The sequence below is a fragment of the Chelonia mydas genome, chromosome 10, assembly GCF_015237465.2.
Source record: "Chelonia mydas isolate rCheMyd1 chromosome 10, rCheMyd1.pri.v2, whole genome shotgun sequence".
Lineage (NCBI taxonomy): Eukaryota > Metazoa > Chordata > Testudines > Cheloniidae > Chelonia > Chelonia mydas.
The window spans coordinates 8494445-8513518 of NC_051250.2; the positions used below are offsets into that span (position 1 = coordinate 8494445).

Here is a 19074-nt window from a genome sequence, read left to right on the forward strand (position 1 = left end):
ATGGGAGTTAGGCTTCTAAATACCTTTCTGGGCCTGGGTGTGTACAGCCAGCCTTAACTACGACCCTGAAATATTCCACAGCTTCAGTCCACAACTCCTTGAAACTGGATGGGTTAGTTGCAAAGGGGAGCCTCTCCTTCCTCCCCATTAGTTGGGTTTGGGTCCCTATCCTCAGGGAGGGTGGTTTACCAAAGAGCTTGGGTAGCCCTTGTTATAGGAAAGGAAAAGACAAGAGCAGTCACAGAGCATCTGTGACTATACCGCACCATGTTCAGGTCAGCAGCTCAGCACCGGGACCAAGCCTCACCTCTTATAAGGAAGTGTCTTTCTGAATAAAAATCCAGCTATGTATTTACATGTACTTCACTGCCATAATTTCTGAGTACCCTCCCCCCACGCTCCATCATGGATTTATCCTCCCAACAGCCCCTGTTGGATAGGGAACTAGCACCCCCATTTTGCAGATGGGGAAATAGAGGCACAAACCGTGGCCAGCCCAAAGTCACACCAGGATTTTGTGGCAGTGTCAGGGATTGAACCCAGATTTCCCAAGTTCCAGTATCATGCCTTAATTGCAAAAATATCCATTCCTTTCCCCAAAGTAGGAGCAGCCCCCATCAATGCAGATTGGTTAAGCCACACCTTTTATTGTATTGTATTCCATGCAATATGTTCATGTTTAATAGTATGACAGATAGGGAGGGAGAATGTTAGACACAAATGAAAGCAGAAAGGTCATTTGTGTCAGGTCCTGAGTAGGAAAGGCACATAGTTACCACTTAATTCAACAGGAAAAAAAACACAACCCTAGACAGAAGGAAACACAACACTGGAGGCCATACAAGAAAGAGGGAGCTTCAAATTGGTTGACATGGAAGTCAGTTTGACAATGTCCTATAGAGTCCTTAGGTCTTTAGTTCAAATGAGCTTTGTGATCTCAACACACACCTGAAATCACTTTCCCATTCTTGTTCTAAGAACGTCTAGGAGTCTGAGATCCCCCAAGTTCAATCAGCACCATCGAGCATCACAAGGTGTTGGGGGGGGGACTTCTTCCCACAGGGATGAGCTAGGAAAGGATGGGTGACGGAAGCGGAGTAGGGAGAGTCTTCCATCACCAGGGACCTGCAAGTCACATCCAGCTGCCAATGATGGATTACTGTAGCACGGAGGACTGCAGCAGCACCAATGACTTGCCTTGGCTAGTAGGTATTGCTATTCCCAAACGTCAAATAATACCGGCAATGAAAGGTGGTGGATGGATACAGCAGTAGAACTGTGAGCACAAACACTGTCAAATGTCTCTATGGGATCAGAAATGGAAATGGTGACAGCACCTCAGGGTGAAGCAGCAGCAAGTCCCTGTACTGCGCTTGTTTTAAGGCAGGGGTGGCCAATCTCGATCTGATCTAGGAGGCCCAAGGTTCCCATGGAAATAGCACAATAGCGTAATATGTGATAATGATAACACCATAGTCCTCCAGTGGGCATTCCAGCAGGAGACATAACTTCGCATGCCTGGAAGCTGTGCACCCGAGAGAAGTTAATACCAAAAGTGGGATGAGGTTTTCAGTGATGGGGGTGGTCCAGCACTTTGCTTCTACGAGGCAGCCATGTGGGCAAGTCTCAAGCAACTCTGCTGGACCACTGTTACAATAGTGTCTTCTCATCTCAAGCAATAGGAGAAGGAGATGGGGATGAGCAGGGCAGTTCTACCATTCTTCAGTTTTGATGCAGCCAGATCTGCCCCTGTGCCCATCTTAACTAGGCCTTATCTGTATTTTGCCAAACACAACTCTAGTGTGTAGCACCTTAGATTCCGCATGAGCACTGGGCCTTTAACTCTGTACCCATGCTGCTTTTCAGATTCCCCCTACGATTTCCTAGAAGCAGCATTCAAGCCCCCTGGCATCTGAAGCATGGAGAAGTTCAGAGCGGTCTCTCCAACAATATACTACCACGGACAGCATGAATCAGAGGCATTTCTGTCACTGTCATCGGCCTCGTTAGACAGGACAAAGGTCCATTCACTTTGGAAGCTGGTGTTGTGACAGGTGTGAGGGGTTATTCCAGCCAACGATGTTGCGGGTGGAAGGAGGGGTATGAAGCTGAGACAGCGACAAGAAAGGATGATATCGGAGCATTGTCAGCTAAACCAAGCCAGTTAGATTTCAACCTGTCATTTTAAGATGAGTGAAGGAACTGCTGGTGACAGCCCTGGTGTCTGAAGTCCTAGGTCTGCAGAACAGATACAGTCTAGTTGGCAGCAAGGCCGACTACCTGCACTGTAGCCCCCACACTGCGCCTCAACCTTGGCCTGGAGTCTAAGGAGGATAGTTCAGTCTTCCTGCTGATTCAGTCCCTGGATGCTCTGCTGAGACTGCCACCAAAGAGACCAGCTGAGCAGCCAGCGATGAGGACACCTGTTCTGTACCGCTGAGCCAAGGTCTAGTGAAGTCAACAAGTCTATCCTTTGACTGCAGTGGGCTTGAGCTTAGGTTCCAGGAACAGAACTGGAATCCTCTCTCCACCCAACTCGTTTCTCTTAGACCCCTGAGCAGTGATCAGATTGTAACTTTCAGACACTACCAAAGTAGGGTGGATTTGAATATGGCCCAGCGGTGAAAGGCTCCGTATCACACTATCAGTTGCCTGAGACACCGACCCCGTGGGGGCTCTGTCATGCAGAGAACAGCATCAACACCCCTCCTGAGTGCCATTCCCTGGTTCTCTGAAGTCTATCTAGTGTCCTGAAAGACATTTAATGAGCCCTGGCTATATTTTGGGCCTCTCGGTGCCATGATGCTGAGTATTAATGGGACAACATCTTGTCAATAGGGGAGGATATGGCTCACAGATGCACAGTCACCAACCACTGATGCAGCAGCAGGATGTGAGGGTGCAAGCCGTGCATAGCCATGGTTCAATATCTGAACTGGGTTATTTCTTCCCCACATGCCAAACGGAAACGGGTGGTGCCCCGGCTGTGGCTGAACAGCCTGGGAGCAGTAGTGAGGGGCTGGTTAGCAGGAACTCTTGATCTGCTTCTTCACTGCCTCACATGCCTGTGCACAGGACAAAACAGACCTCCCTTGCTTCCCAGGTACGGCATTTCATGACGTGTGAGAGAGGGAATAATAGCATTTCAGAGAAGCTCTACTGACTGGTCTGTCTCTGCAGCAGAAGCCAGCACCAGAAAGGTTAATTTAAAAACAGAGTAACTGAAGAAAATAGCAACTCGAATTAATGCCAGAAGACGTATATAATGTCCAACAAAAGCAAATGAGATCGCATAGGCCAGGCCTCCATTAGGAGTTTAAGACTTTGGCCTTCGCGATCTGGCCCAGAGATAATAATAGGGTCAACTCCAAAGTGGTGTTGCAATTTCTGCTGGAGTCAACGGGTGTTGGCAATACTCAGCACCTCTCAGGATTTAGCCTAATATAAATACAGGGGCTCCTTGCAGTTCACTGCAGCCATTCTACATCAGAAGGGTGAGCTAACTGAGGGTGCTGGGGGAGAGTCTGCTACAAGTTTCACCCAGGCAACCCCAGTGACTTTCCTGATGGTGCCCCGTGAGACTTGGAGCAGAGTGTGGCCCTCCACATCCCAAGCACTGAGAGCTTCCTGAAGGGTAACCCCCCCACACCCCCCCCAAAGTCTAAATGATCAGTGTGAGACTGGGATGGAGCAGAACATGCCCCTCGCTCCCTGTCTGGCATGCCAGCCACCCGCTGCTGCGCTAAAAGGGGAGGACAAAAGTCTGACACCTTCCACTTGGGCAGGCAGCTCTTGGATTCGGCCGCCAGGGTGCCTGGGTTCCCTAGCAGTAGGGGTTAGCGGACAATGCTGGGCGGGGGAGCAGAGAGGGAAGAGACAGTGAGTGATCCCTGGGCAAACCCCAGGCCTATGCTATTTACTGAGCAGCGGTGGCAGCAGACGCGCTGCATCTGTATCCCTGACCCCTGCCCTGCAGGGACATTCTGCTCCTGGCCCCAGCCTCCCAAAGCCTCAGTAAGTCAGTGGAAGAGCAGAGCTTGGGCTGGGGAGGCAGCATTTGGCACTGAGTGCAACAGCCTCAGCCCTGCTTCTCCACGGGGATTGGACGCATTCCCTTCTCCCTCCCCCCGGCGTGGCCTGAACACCTCAAGGATCCATGTCCTGCTTGGCTCGGCGTGGCGTGTACGTTTGTGCGGTTGGCTGGGATGGTGGAGCCTGCTTAGCTCATCCACGGGACCCCTGGATTCCCCTTGCTGATGGTGCTTCTGTCCCTTCCTTGTCACTCACCTCCACTTGGAATCCGAAAGAGGCAGAGAGGCAAAGCCCATGGTGATGGCAGGTATTCCTAGGGTGTGCTCCAGCCACCTCTGCTTTTCTCCCAGCTGCCTGTTACTGCTCCAGCCCCGGCAGGGAAACGTCCCACCCCCCCCTTCAGGCCGGAGTTGAGGATCCAGCAAAATGAGAGACTGGCTCAAAACACTCCTGCCCCTGACGGGGTAACAAAGTTTATAATCTCCCTTCCCTTGCCCACACCTCAAGCCACTGGACTTCTGAAAGGAGGTCTGGGCTGAGCAACTGCTCTTCAGCACCCCTACGAGATGCTGCCCTCTCACCTTGGTCCCCTTTCTGGGACAGAAGGCATCCAGGCCCCCGTGTCTCTGGAGCATGCAGAGAGAGTCCCCTAAGACCCAATCCTCCACCCTCTGGGACTTGATGCTAATGCGCCTTGCTTTGCCCGAAGAGAGCTAACCAGCCGGAACTCGCTCCTCTCCAGCTCCAGCCCACACAGCAAATGGCACTGACTGGGCTTGTCAGGCTTTATCATCGGACTCTTCCATCCCCTCCATGATGAAAGGTGGGTAAGACCCTGTCCCTCTCCACAATCCCCCTTCAGCTCAGGATGGCTTCATCTGCAGCAGCCCTGCACATTCCCAGAGGAGAGGTGGAGCCCAATGGCTACCCCAAGCCGACATCCGCCCGCCAGCTTCTTGCTTTCGACGAGCCGCAGGGGTGAGGACGTTGCTGAAGGAGGCCGACAGAAGCCATCGCCTTCCACCCCGTGGTACGGTGACAGGGGAGCCTGCTGTCAACAGAACCCTGAGCCAGCCCAGCTGTGGAAGGGCCCGGCTGCCGTGCGTTACCAGGGCCCAGGCGCTATTTGGGAGGGTCGCAGCCCCCACGTCCGCACTTAAAAAAATAAGGATTCTGAGAGCGCGTGGGGCTTCCTGAGACCGCGCAGAAGCGAAGGCTGCATCGGACAGTCAGGGGCAGGGCGTGCTGCTGCCAGAGCAGTCCGGGCTCTGCAGCCTCCTGCCTTAAGGCTGTAAGTGTTCCAGGTACTGCGGCAGGGGGTTCTCCTTGACGTATTTCTGAATGTACCAGCACGTCAGGTGAGCTCGCAGGTCCTCTTCGACCACAAAGTCCAGGGCTGCCTAGAACCACAAGAGAGGACAGATGGGTTTACAAATGCCACACTCCCCTTGGAGCGAGCTACAACGGGATCCCGGCTTACACCCGACTGACTGTGACCATGCAGGGGGGAGCGGCCCTAGCACCAGGGAAGTTACCTCAGGACTCCTTGAGAGCTGGGACCCTTCGGGCTGGTGCCATGAAGGGAAGACTGCCTGCATCTGGCCATCTCTCAATCCTGGGCACGCCGAGCTGTTTGAATGACAGCCCCCAGTGCCAGGCAGTAGGCCACATGCTCCCCTCTGGGGTGAGGAGCAGGAGGAGCAACCTGGGGCAGAAAAGCTGAACTCTGCCCCCAGCAACCGCCCCTCGGGGCGCAGCAGAGATGGGGCTTTGGAGGTGGAGCAGCCATAATCTATGCTTCCTCAGGACTATGTGGAAATCAGCCGAACCAGCAGCCACCCCCTCCTGCGCCAGCCACTCCTGTCAGCGGAGGGGGGCCCATGTAGCCGCTGCCCGGAACAGACGGCCATCGGGGGACAGCCTGGAACTTGCGTTACGCTGCAAAGGCCCCTTACAAGGGACGGTTTGCTGGTAACTCACAGAGACCCCCTGCCCCCCACGTTTGGGGTCGGGGGCCCCTGCGGCGGGAACAGCCCCTTGACTCTCACTGAGCCTGCTGCGTGCCTGTATGAAGTTGGCCTGTGTGTCTCACTGCCCCAGGCTTCTCCCCCTTTCCCACACATGAAGCGCTGCTGGTGGGGAGAGCCCCCCGGCACTGGAGCCCCCTCCAGGGGTAGCAGCGAAGTTGCTCTTGCAGCAGATGCTGCGGTGGCAGACAGACCCGCCGCTGCGTGCACGAGAGGAAAAAAACAAATGTGGTTTTAGCCGAGAATGGGGACGGGAATGGGCAAACTCCCCCCCCGCCAGAGCTAGGAACCCGCCTGCTGCTGCTTCCCATCAGGCTGGGAAAGTCCCTGCCCCTTTCAGAGGTAGCAGCATCCCTTCCCCTCTTCCCTGGCCTCATGCAGACAAAGGAAGCTGCTAGTTGTCCCCATCTCCCCTCTGTGTGATGCAGAGGGGAGGGAGGCAGCGGGATTACTGCTCTCCAAAGGAAAGCAGCGGCTCGGTGGCTGCGCCTGCAGTCCCTGGAGGGTACAAGCAGAAAAGCAGTAGGGAACTAAGCTCACTGGTATAAGCTGGTGCTGCTTGCCACAGTGTGTGCCTATGCGAGAGAGCTTTTGTCCCTGCTTCCCCTTTGAACGATAAATATAAGACCACGCACTTTAAAAATGTGTCGGCACGTTAACTAATCAATGGCTGAGCACCTCGGGCGAAAGGGGCAGGAGATGCTAATCTGCAGCCACTGGACGGATTCTAGGATGGGAGGAAAAGCATCTTGACTGCTGCATCTCCGCCACGCGCAGGAGGCTCTCCGCAGACCTGTCAAGGGAATTCCCCAGAAGCAGCAAGCTAGCTGTCAGCTCTGTGCCTGGACCGTCAGTTTAACAGAGCTGGTCCCATGTGCTGGGTTCAAAGTGACCCACCCTCCATCAAAGACATATACAGAGAGAAATCCCCATCCACTGCCCCTTTGCCCCTGCCATGAAGCAGTGCTGGAGAGGGCGAGCGAAATCCCACACGGCCAGGGCAGCCGACAGCCCCTCACGTGTTCTCCTAATCCTCTCTGTCCTGGGTTGTGGGCATGTGGGGGGAGGGGAAAGAAAGTTGACAGTTGCTCCTCCCCCCATTTTATTTTTGGACGTAGATTCACAGATGATGCGATTAAACGTGTCCAGCTGGAGTAGAAAGGGCACACGTTCTGAGGTGGGAAGGAAAAAGGGCTTCATCTGACCCAGGATGCGGGATCACCCCCCCAAACACCTACAGCCGAACACTGGCAGCTGTAAGAGACGTGTGTGAACTGCAGCATAAAGAAGGATTTACCCTCCCTATCTAGCAACCTCTGCAGGAGAGGCATGGATAGTGCAGGGGGCCTGATTCTATTCTTGTGCCTCTCATAACTCTGTTGGCTTCAAGCTTTACGACAGATCAGAATCAGGCCCTTTGCAAAGATATTGAGCTTTCATCTGCAACACTCTTTATAGGCATTTATGTAATTCACCCCGACGTACTCCTGTAGATCGGTAGGCCCTTTTTACAGGGGGAAACTGAGGCATGGAAGTAAAGGGCCTTGCTCAAGGCCACTCACCCAATCAGGTCAAAGCCGGAATTAGGGCTCAGGATAGGAGTTATGGCTCCTGAAGGTCAAAGGGAGTAACTTGTATGCTGCAGTGGGAGAATGGAGCCCTTAGTTCCTGGCTGCTAGTCCCATACTCATACCATCCCTCCCGCATCCGCTCTCTGGGGCCAATCTGAGCTGCTGGGATAGAAGCAGGGTATTTTTATTTTCGGATGGAAAGAGGAGGCGGCTGGATTAGTAGTTGGCTGTGATGGGACTTGCCCAACAGCATTTGGAGGCCAGAAATAGGAACCCCTGAGTGCAGATTTCCATACCTACAGCCAGTGCCCAAGAAGGACGAGAACTCGGCTGGCTGGTCACAGAGTCATCAGTCACTCATCACAGAAACCAGCTGCTGAGAGCCCCCTGTGCCTGAAATGGAGCATGTGGAGTGAACTGTCTCCCAGCCAACAGAGCAAGAGTTAAGTCCCTGCTTCCATTACATGGCTGTGATTCTATAGGGACCCTCTTCCCGGCCTGGCTAGGGGACGATCATGCCAAGCTGTCAGATGCCAGGAACAAAACAGGGCTTCCAACAGTGCCAAGGAGAGTAAAAGGGGCATCTCTCTGCTGATGGAGCAGTGGTGCAGTGTCACTTAAGAAGCTCACGTGGGGGTGTTTCTGGGGCAGCCTGCTTATCTCTGAAGGATACACTTCACCTCGTTCCCCCAGCTTGGAAAACCCAGTGGGAAGCCAAGTGAACATAAAAATGGCCATACTGGCCATCCAGCCCAGTAATCTAGCTTCTGACAGTGGCCAATGCCAGGTGCTTCTGAGGGAATGAACAGAACAGACAATCGTCAAGTGATCCATCCCCTGTCGCTCATTTCCAGCTTCTGGCAAACAGAGGCTAGGGACAAGTGCCTCAGTAATGAGTACTAGACACGTCAGGGAAGTGCTGCTCAGAGACTCCAAACTAGCGCCCCTCCACCTTTGCAATTTGAGAAGCCTCCCAAAAGCCAAAGAGGCACCCACTTGCTGGGCGCCAGCTCCACCTGCATCCAAGGTGGGGCAGGCTGTTCTCAATATGCGCGAGGCTTTACAATATCTACTGGAAGAAGAGAGTTGTCCTGCAAAACTGCTCCCCTGTCTTATTGTCCCTGCCAACGGCTCTCACCCAGGGCAGGAGCCACACACTCCAGGAGCCATGCAGTACAATAAATGACTAACAACGATCACGAGCTGGCTGAGCATCTCGGTCATTCAGCAGCAGGCAGGGGACGAGCAAGGGGCACGTACAGCAGGGAGTATGGGGAATGCAGCAGGGTGGGTGTGAATGGGCAAGCGCGGCAGGAGGGGAGAGTGGGCACGGCAGGAATTAGGAACGTACGCAGCAGGCCACCTTCCCCGCCACACAGAGCCCGAGCCTTGCGAACAGGTTTGCCTCATGGAGGAGGAGTGGATGGGTCAGGGGAAGCAGAGCAGGGAGCAAGCTCCGGAATCACCAGGCTAACACTCCCCGCTCGCAGAGGGGAGCGTGCGCTAGGACGGGGAAGAGCGGGTGGAAGCAGTGAGGGACCCGCCCCAAAGAGAAGGTTGGTAACACAGTCTGAGAGAAGGCCCGTCCCAAAGAGAAGGTAACACAGTCTGTAGCCAGGGCGATCCTAGGTTTGTAACGGGGCTGTCTGGTACCCACCAGGGACAGAGCCCAGCAGTGAGATCTAGAAGGGCCCAATGTTTCTTGCTCACTCTGGAGCTAACCTAGAGAACGTACCCCCACCCTGCGTCCATGGAGTGCTCGAGCGCTGGTGGCCACGCTGCTGCAGACGTGCCATTTGTCTCTACTTGTGCCTTTAGACACCGAGTGCTGTGGGGCAGGGACAGACTTACTTCAGGGCTTCATCCTGTAGATTTACAGCAGTGCGGAAAGCAACTCTTTAGTAGGGCCAATGCGATAAGGAGGAGCCACTTAACCCTGCCCTGCACTGCAGGCTGAAAGGCCTGGTAGGAAAGGCCAGGCACAGAACTTCTAGGGATTATGTTCCTAACTGGGATGCTGCAGTATTGGTGCCTTGCCTGGAAGAAAGAGGGTTCAACGCCTGGAGGCCTGGTTGGAGCAGGGAGAGTGGGACTCCTTAAGCAGTGCTGGTGACGTGGCTCGTTACTCCTGCAGCAGGCAATCCAGATAAAAGACAAGTCACCGGTGGCCTTGGAGGGAGAATCGATGTAGCAGTAAGGAGTGGGAAAGCAGAGGCTGCCAGGCGGGGGAGAACGTAGGGTAGGACAATAAGCAGAAGGAATGCACGGAGGTGTATGAGTGATTGAGTTAGGCCTCAAGAAACCAGCACAGAGGCAGGCAGGCTGGGGTGCAGGGAACTTAATATCCAGGGAATTTAGTCTGAGGGCAGAGCATTCCTGAAATAGCTGAAGACGAGGAGTTTAGCAGAGAATGTCTATCAAGCTGCTTGAAGCCATCAAAGGGGAAAGTAAATCATGAGCATAAATCCAGAATGGGTGGAGGCAGGAGAGAGTAACACCGACAGACCCCAGTTGTTGGCGGTCAGGATCGAACCTGGGACCTCAGTGCATGAGCCCCTACCGCATGAGCTAAAAGCCGGCTGGTTGTTAGCTAAGGCTGTAGAGCAGACTCATTAATCTCTTTCTCTCTAAGTGGTCTCAGTGCCACTAGATGGGGCACAACACCACACCCAGGAGGTGTGTGGGTTACAAGAGGATGGGGGTGAGAGGATTTCTAACAGAGAGGCAGGCTCGTGCCACTGAACGTGCAGCCCTGCTTGTAACAGAGGAGCTGGTAACCCCTGGACGGCAGGGGGAGGAGGAGAAAATGGTAAGAGATCATTTCCAAGGTCACTTTTGTGAGAGAACATGCTCGAGGGTCCCCCGGCCTAGAACATGGAGCATGAACCGACTAGGCAAATGCACACAGACAGTCTGGAGGAAGAGAGAGGAGACTGTGACGTGGAGGAGTAAGCTTGGAGGTGCACACGCAAATCAAACTCAGCTTGGGCATCAGCCAAGGAGGAAGTGAGGAACACCAGCTGGGATTTGTGCCGGGGGAAACCAGGGCGTGGAGGCAGCCGGGAAGAACGTCCCTGGCATTGCAGCCTGGAGAGAATGGGGCAGACAGGAGGACGCTCTGCAGAGCGGCCATCACAGTCCCATTCAAATCAGACATTGGGGGAAGAGCCACCTTCGCAAAGTTTTTCTTCTGTTAAGGACGGGGTGATAGGCTCTGGACTCCTCCAACCCCCAGCAATGCTGAAAACCCCCCCGCTCCAAATCCCACAACACCAGATCCCCCCAAAATTATCATCTCCCCAGCTTGCTGCCTACACAAAGCTCCCCGTCCTCCTTCCCACAACACACACAGGCAAGAGGCAAAACACTTGCCAGCCACTTTTGAGAGTCCGTGATGACACGGGAAGGCACCAGTGAGAACGGAACATGCCCCCAGCTACATTATTGCATCAGGCAACAGAAGGAACAGCTGAGCCACGAGCACGGCCCCAGAGACTCCATCCCGCAGAAGGCCCACAAGAAAGGAGTTTATCATCAAAAATCCATTCATTCCCCATGCCTGTGCATTCCCAGCACGTCCCATCCTCCATGGGAACCTTCGATTGCAAGCTGGTTGGCTGATTTGTTTTTGTTTTTTTCTTCTTGGTACCTTGAAGGGGAAGAATCAGCGAAATGAACAAAGAACACCAAGATTAGGGGCAAGGAGGAGAGGTTAACGTGAGGGTCACAGCGCCTGTAATTTGGGGTGGTTTGGCTCTGCTCCCACAAAAACGTCACTTTGACAAAGGGTGTCGTTCCAAAGCTTTGTTGACATGTTAGAAAATACAGCGCATGGGGAAGATACAGCGATCAGACACAGAATGCTTTGGATCCATTGCGCTGCAGAGTGGCTCATTAGCGCGACAGAATAATGAAGCAAAGAGGCTCAGGGAAGGAAGAGCCTGAACCAAAGCTGCAAACGGAAGGGGGAAATAAAAGGTTGTGTGTGAGAGAGATACCCCCATCCCTGCAGCAGACTCACCATAACGCTGCAGCACGCCAACAAAGAAGGTCTTGAGGAGTCTACACTACGGGAAGGAACATAAATCAAGGGAAGTTATTCTCTCACCGGAGAAGCCAGGAGCCAGAGCACGTTTGCACCGTGGAACGCAGCTCTGGTCTCCATACTACAGGGAAGAGATGGAAAGATCACAGCAGAGAGCAATCGGAGTGACGTGTGCATCAAGGCATGTGAGTTAGGAAGCAATATGAGGCCGATTCAGCCGACGGAGCAGGAAAAGGAAAAGGAACATTTCCTGCCAAGAAAGAGGATCCAGTGAGAAGACGAAGGACAGAGCAGCGCGAAGAAGCCATTTCAGAGAGTAACGCATTCAGGAACAGCGGAAAAGCACTAGCCCAGAAGCAGAAATTCCTTCATAGCCTGGGGCGGTTGAAATTGCAAACTGCCAAAAGTCAGCAGCCACACTAATCGCGAAGGCAGCTGGGCCAACTGCTGGGAAAGGAGAGCGGAAGGAACATGGCCGTTCATCAGGATTTATTAGAGCAGGCCCTAATTGGCCAGATGGCCTCCCCTGGCTCTGAGCATTGCTGCGCCTCTCCATGCCTCCTCTTGCTCCTTCGGCAGCTTGCTTTTTGCAGCGCCCTTCCAGTGAGTGTTTCTGGGCAACTTTGGTGCAACCCACCCCCTGTTGAGATGGCCTCTCCCCTTTCTCTGGTGTTCCTGCGTGCCACCCTTCTGGAAGGACATGGTGCTAATCCTTGGAGTCACAGGCCTGGGCTGGAACAGACCCTGGCAAAAAGGCTTTATTTTTATTTTATTTTTTTTTTGCAAAATTTCATTAAAATGCTTGTTCACAGATTCAGTTTGTGGCTCAGGAATGTCAATTTTCACAACTTTTTTTGCAAAGTGTTCTGTTTTGCATCCAAACCTCCAAGACGGAGGGGATTTTTTGGGAGGGAGGGGTAGAGAGCCAGGTGAGGGTTTGGGTTTTTTTGTTTTGTTTTTTCCAAGATTTGGAAAAATGCTAAGGTTTTTGCTCTAAACTGGTCGTGTTTCACAGTTTGTGTCAAATGGGTTACTTGAGTGAGTTCTAAACACTGCAGAAGCAAACCGCTGCTTTTAGCCATTTTAGAGAGGCAGCATAGTGCAGGGGTTAGGGCACTGGATCTGGCTTCTTGTCCTTGCTCTGCCACCGATCTGCTGCCTGACCTTTGGTAGCTCACTTCACATCTCTATGCCTCTGCTTCTTCTCCCACCCTTTGTCCAACGTGTCCCTTTAGCCTGAAAGGTCCCCGGGGCAGGGACTGCTGCTCACTCTGCATACGTACAGCACCCAGCGCAACAGGCCCTGATCTCAGTTGGTCTCTAAATGCTATTGTGAGATAAGTAATATTAGTCCATAAAGGAAGGCAAAATGTCTCTAGAGGCTGGTTGGGTCGTACCTTAGCCAGGTGCTTGGCTATTCCTCTTCCTCGGTAGGCGTCTGGTACCTCTGTGTGCTGCAAGTCCACTATCCTCTTCCCCACGTACTCGTAGAGCAGCACTGCCCTGTCGTGGCAACCTACGGAACGCAAGGCAGGAGTTTAGTTACAGAAATGCCTTGGGGGATAGAACTCTCTGCTCGGGGTGAATGCACCTCACAGTGATGCTAAGCTCGCACGGGTGTCTATCCTAACTCCTGGCATCTAGGGATCAGCTCTGCTGAAGGAGCTTGCAACATCTCTTTGCTGGAACAGAAGGAGGCCACCACAGTCTAGCACACTGGAATGTAATGGCTCAGATTTTGCTCCTAGTTATACACCGATTCCCCATTTCATGGAAATGAGGTGAAACCGAGGGCAGGATCTGGCCTACTGGCATAGCTTTGAGGTTTCCCCACCACACACACCCCAGGCCTTGAATTACCATATTATGATGAAATGATTTGTAATATGTACAAATATTGTTCAAATCCTGTGCTGGCTAGAGGTTGTGGAGGAAGGGGGGAATGGGTGGACTAGGTGACCTAACAAACAGATCTTTCCTCTCTAATATATATATATTATTTTTTTTCCCCTGTGGCATATAAAATCTGCTAGCATTTTCTGACCTGGCAGCCAGAACTGGCATTTCAAACACTTTGGATCTAGTAGAGGATAAAAATTCTTCTGTGAATGAAAACAGACACACACACACACACACACACACACACACACACACACGTTAGGAAAAATTAAAGTTTCCATCTATAATCATGATCAAATGTGGCCCACAAACATGCATGACAGATATATAACAACACTGTTAGTTTCTCTTCGTAATTCAAATACAAGGGAAAAGGTCTCAGTACGTGGAAAGTGGTGTGTGATACATTTGAAAGATGCTGAGATTTGACCAATATTAGAAGAGAAATCATTTGAATTCTACATTTCCATAGGTTATGCTTAAAGTTTCTCAAAGGGATTTGTACCAAGGATTTAGATCAGCCTTGCCGAATGGTCATGAATGTTCACCAGTCCAGACGCAGAGGGCTCTCCCCCTTGTGCAATCATTGCACTGGCCTAAGAAATCAGTATAACACACTATGAGACAGAATGGTAGCATTTCACACCCATGTTGTGCGAGCGTGATTACAAACTGGGCTGGACTATGCAGGATCTGGCCCAGGTACTCACTCATTCTTACTGGGATGAAGAAAAGTTAGTGACTGATATTTTGCACAACTGTCAAAAAAAAAATCCCCCACATCAAATGAGTAGAATTTTGCACACCCAAATTAGATATCGGGGTGTGCAGGGGGCAAGTAAAGGCAGCTACCATTATTTTCTCAGCAACAGCTCACGCACTGCAATTTGATAGTAATTTAGACAGAACTGAGAGATTTTGACATCCGTGCATAAGAAAGTTTCTGAAACCCACAAACAGAGCTGATGGATCAGAAAAGACTATCTCCCTCACCAGCCAGTTGCAGTTGGCTGATCTACATGAAGTCACATTGGTGAGTACGTGGGCAGCCACCGGTTATTTGTGAAAGCGTTTACCATACCTCAAGCTTTGCACGTTTTAGTACAAATGAAAATTCATTCACAAAAATCACACCAGAGCGACAGGGCCGGATTGCCTCCATGGGGGCCCACAAATATGTTTGGCGCCAGGCCCACAGAAGGTTAATGGGGCATAGCGTGGGGAGGTCAGTACCTGGAGCGAGGGGTCAGCCAGGGGCAATGGGGCATGGCAGGGGAAGCCCAGCTCCGTCCATGGCGAGAGTACTATTTACAAACTGGCAGTTGCCAGACGCACAGTGGCCTGCCCGGCCCTGTGCTGCCAGCATTACCCTCCCCTTTCGGGGCAGGCCCATGTCACACCACACAGCCCGCCCCCCTGCCCAACACCCCCTGACTCCCTATGCCCAGAGCCTCCCCGGACCCACTATGCCCAGCGCTCCCCCCCAGGCCCACCCACAAATGCCCAGCGCCCTGCACACCACCACCCAGGCCCAGCGCCCCCTTGCCCCACAGCCCCACCACAACTGCCCAGCACCCCCACAGAACCCCCACTCCCTAGTGCCCCAACACACACAGATCCTCCCCGCCCCCTCACAGCCCAGCACCCCCCCAGACTCCCCACAGACCCACTCCCCGAAGCCCTGCCTCCCGGCCGCACTCACCGACCCTGCTGGGAGGTGACCATGTCTGCCGGGCTGAGCCAGTAACGCAGCCAGGGCTGGTCCCAGGGCAGGGAATCGTTCTGGCCCCTCGGGAGTGGCGAGATCAGCCAGGCCAGGAACTGCCCCGGCTGGGGTCCCTCAAGACGCATTTGCCTGGAGGGGCCCAGCCAAGCCCCCCCGACATCCCTCCTCACCTGGCCAAGACTGGCCAGGCTTCTGCACCAGTCCCAGGTGGCTCAGCTCCGGGGAGACACGGGGGCCCCTAGAGGTGGTGTGAAGCAGAGAGTGCCCGGAGCTGGAGGTGCACTGGGGTCCGGCCGGGGGGCTGAGAGGAGCAGGGAGTGAGGCCAGGGAGCGGAGAGGAGCCCTTGGTCAGCCAGCAGGCAGGCCGAGAGGAGCAAGTGGTGGGCGGGGGGGAGCCAGCGGGGTCTTGGGGCGCAGGGCAAGTGGAGCAGGCTGGGGCCCCTTCTGAGCATGGGCCCGGCTCCATGGAGCCACTGGAGCCATTGTAAACCCGGCACTGCAGAGCGACTGTGGTTCACCACGTGTCATTTGCACGTTTAGAAAGTTTTAACCATCCAGTTAGAGAGTAACAACAATACCATGTGATCTGAGTGACCAATCACACGCCACGAATAGCTGAAGCAAAGAGCTTACAGACAACAGATAGATGGAAAATTCTTGGCTGTTTAGGAACACAGGACTGGAGTCACTGAGGTCACTGAGTCCAGTCTCCTGCTATCACAGGCAATCCAGTCTTATCAACCCATTCATAAACTTATCAAGCTCCATCTTAAAACTAGTTAGGTTCCCGGCCCCCACCACTCCTGCTGCAAGGCTGTTCTAGGACCTCACTCTGATGGTTAGAAAATTTCTTCTAATTTCCAGCCTAAATGTATTCATAGCCAGTTTAACCCCAATTGTTCTCAGTCGACTTTGTCCTTTAACTCAAATAGCTCTTCTCCCTCCCTGGTGTTTACCCACTGGTGTTTTGACAGAGAGCAATCGTATCTCTGCTCACGCCGCATTTTGCTAGTTAAATAAGCCAACCTTTTCCAGTTTCTGGCCAAACCTTTACGCTTGAAGAAGTCAGGCTTGGGAAATGGACTGAAAGGCAACTAAGTTTATAGAGAATCCCGGGCCTGATCCTCCACTGCCCTGCATCTTCTGAAGCGCAAAGTGGCAATAAGACCCTACGAAAACAGAGTAGTAGCCTTGCACACTCGTTCTGCATTGGTGGAATGACTCACATGGAGAATCAGGCCCATTGTTCACGTAAAGACTTCAACCAGTTCTACCTGCAAAACAGGGATGGAAATTATACACAATTCTCCCACACTGGAGGAAACAAACAGTCATGTATTTGGAGCTGCCCTGTGATAATTTATGAACACTGGGGTGTTTACTGTATGAGATTGGTTTAGTTTAATACGGGGGCTGTCAGGAAAAACAAACAGGAAAGGAAAGAATGTCTTGAGAAATGCCTCCCCCAGCGTCCCCCAGCCAGCCCATCCACACTGCCTGGCCCACGCTGCCTGGGGCTCCAGCAGTGATTTAAAGGGCCCAGGGTTGTGGCAGCAGCGGCCGGAGCCCCGGGCCCTTTTAAATCGCAGCCCTGGGGCAGCCGCTCCTTTTGCCCCCCCAGCCCTCTCAACAGCCGGGGGGGGGGAGGGGCCAATGACATTAAAGTGGCCCTTTGCCGCGGCAGTGCTTTAACGTCAGCTGAGTACGGGCTGGTACCTGGCTGCCACTTTTTACTGGTACGCTGTACTGGCCTGTACCAGCTGACTTTCACCCCCGCTTTTGGGTCAGGACCCCCAATTTAAGAAACGCTGGTCTCCCCCGTGAAATCTGTATAGTATAGGGTAAAAGCACACAAAAACACTAGATTTCACGGGGGAGACCAGATTTCACAGTCCATGCTGCGTTTTTCATGGCCGTGAATTTGGTAGGGCCCTAATTAAAGCAGTCACCAGTAGCCAGTAATTTAAAGCCTATAATTAAAGGCTTTAAACAGTTTGTTATAAGTGCTCTGTACACACGCTCCTAACTTTCCACCACACTCGTCTTCGGGGTTGAAAATTTCCATGGTCTCTGGCTGATTTTTTGGAGAGTTTAAGCAAAATCCTTTCAACTGTTTTTACTGAGCTGTGGCAGAGTGGGGGGAAAAAGTTACATTTCTCATTCTATAAAAACATATTACGTATACGTGCGTGTATGCGCGCACGCACAGAGTACTGCAGCAAAAGAGGTCTTAAAATATGAAACCATGGCCTGGGCAGCATCTTTATTGAATACTTGTATTTGTTATCACAGTAGCAGCTGGACACTCCAGCCAAGACTGGTGCCCCATTTTGCTAGGTGCTGTACACACACCTAACAAGAGACAGTCTTACCCTTGAAGGATTTCCAATCTGAATACACAGAGAAATAACCTATTATCCCCATTTTAAAGATGGGGAACTGAGGCCCAGATTAGCAAACCATCCTTATTCAGCCAAGCATGCGAACACATGTTTAACTTTAAGCACATGGGTGAATCAGACCATAAGGGATTTGCAGAGCCAGCAATTGAACCAAGATGCCCAAGTTTCAGTCCAGCTCCTAAGTGCAAGGCCATCTTTCTTCTCAGGAAGTGTTAGGGTTTTACTCACACTTTTTAAATGAATGTTTCATCTGTTGTTTGACTTGTTGAAAATTATGCCCCAAGAGTGTAGTAGAAAATGGAGTTGTTTACTGGCGCTCAGGTAAACATAGGTGTACGCTGCATGTGTCCACAGCCAGTTCAGCGTGCACAGGCACTGATCCTGCGTGGAAGGTCCATGAAGAGCCCCACTGAAGTCCATGGGGGTGCAGGCATCCACCCGGGCATGCCGTGGCTTTATTGCTTAAAGCAATTTACAAACTGGGGAAAGTCACGGGAACTTGGTCCCTCCCACAGCAGAACAGCTTTGGAGCAAGGGCCTGACAAGCTTCTCTGGCACGATTCGGAAGCTTTGGTACCTGAATAGCTGGATTGGTCTCGTTTTGCCTTTTCTTGCTTTATCATCTTTTTTAAAAAGGGAGCAAATTAAATGCAAAAGACTGTGTGAGGGATGCACAGTTAAGTGTTACATAAAATCAGGAAATTAAGAAATTAAGGTTCCAAGAGCAAGGTTACGAGTGACCCACAAAGGAAATAGTTGATCTTGTTTTGTTTCGTTTTGAAGTGTTGGATAAAGGATGCCTGGATGGTTTTTTTGTCAGAGTAAAAGCTTTTGTCATGCTTTTTCCTCCCCTTCATATGATCAATTTAGAATTTTCCAAAGTAGATACAATATTATGCTGATTGAAGAGCTAACAAAATTACTGTCGAAAAAAAAAAGTATGCGAACATGTAATTAAAGACTGTATCATAATGCATTTGCAGAACAGAAGGGGGCTGAATTAAGGTTGCACAGAATTATTCTGGCTTTGCCCAACTTCTGAGTGCATGACTTTGCAACCTTAATGTTCTTTTACCTGTTTCTGTGTGTGTGTGTAATTTCCTAGGGCAAAAACACAAACTGAAAATACACATTGCTTCATGCAGCATCATATTGACAGCCCCATGGATCATCAGCAGGTTTGCAATCTTTAGATCCACTGCACAGACCTCTACTCCTTGAGCTAATGGAGTCACTTATGGCAGTAGTATGTTGCCATCCTCTATGTGGACCAGCACTAGAAGGGAATGAGACACACACTACACACTTTGCCCCAGTGGGTTTCACAGGTATTTGCTGACAGCAGAGGAACGGTGAGACTCTGCAATCTTGA

At 52.0% G+C, this 19074-nt stretch overlaps 1 protein-coding gene across 3 annotated transcripts in view; it reads right to left on the bottom strand.

The window, feature by feature from the left end:
• Positions 1 to 627: 627 nt before the first annotated feature.
• NATD1 (N-acetyltransferase domain containing 1) overlaps positions 628 to 19074 on the bottom strand; it is a 36600-nt gene continuing 18153 nt past the window's right edge. For all 3 annotated transcript variants that reach the window (XM_043523788.1, XM_043523787.1, XM_007062734.4), the window contains 2 exons: positions 13073 to 13191; positions 628 to 5432 (listed from right to left, as the gene is read on the bottom strand). In XM_043523788.1, coding sequence (XP_043379723.1) covers positions 5316 to 5432; positions 13073 to 13191 — 236 coding nt within the window. In that variant the 3' untranslated portion in view covers positions 628 to 5315. The remainder of the gene's footprint in view (positions 5433 to 13072; positions 13192 to 19074) is intronic.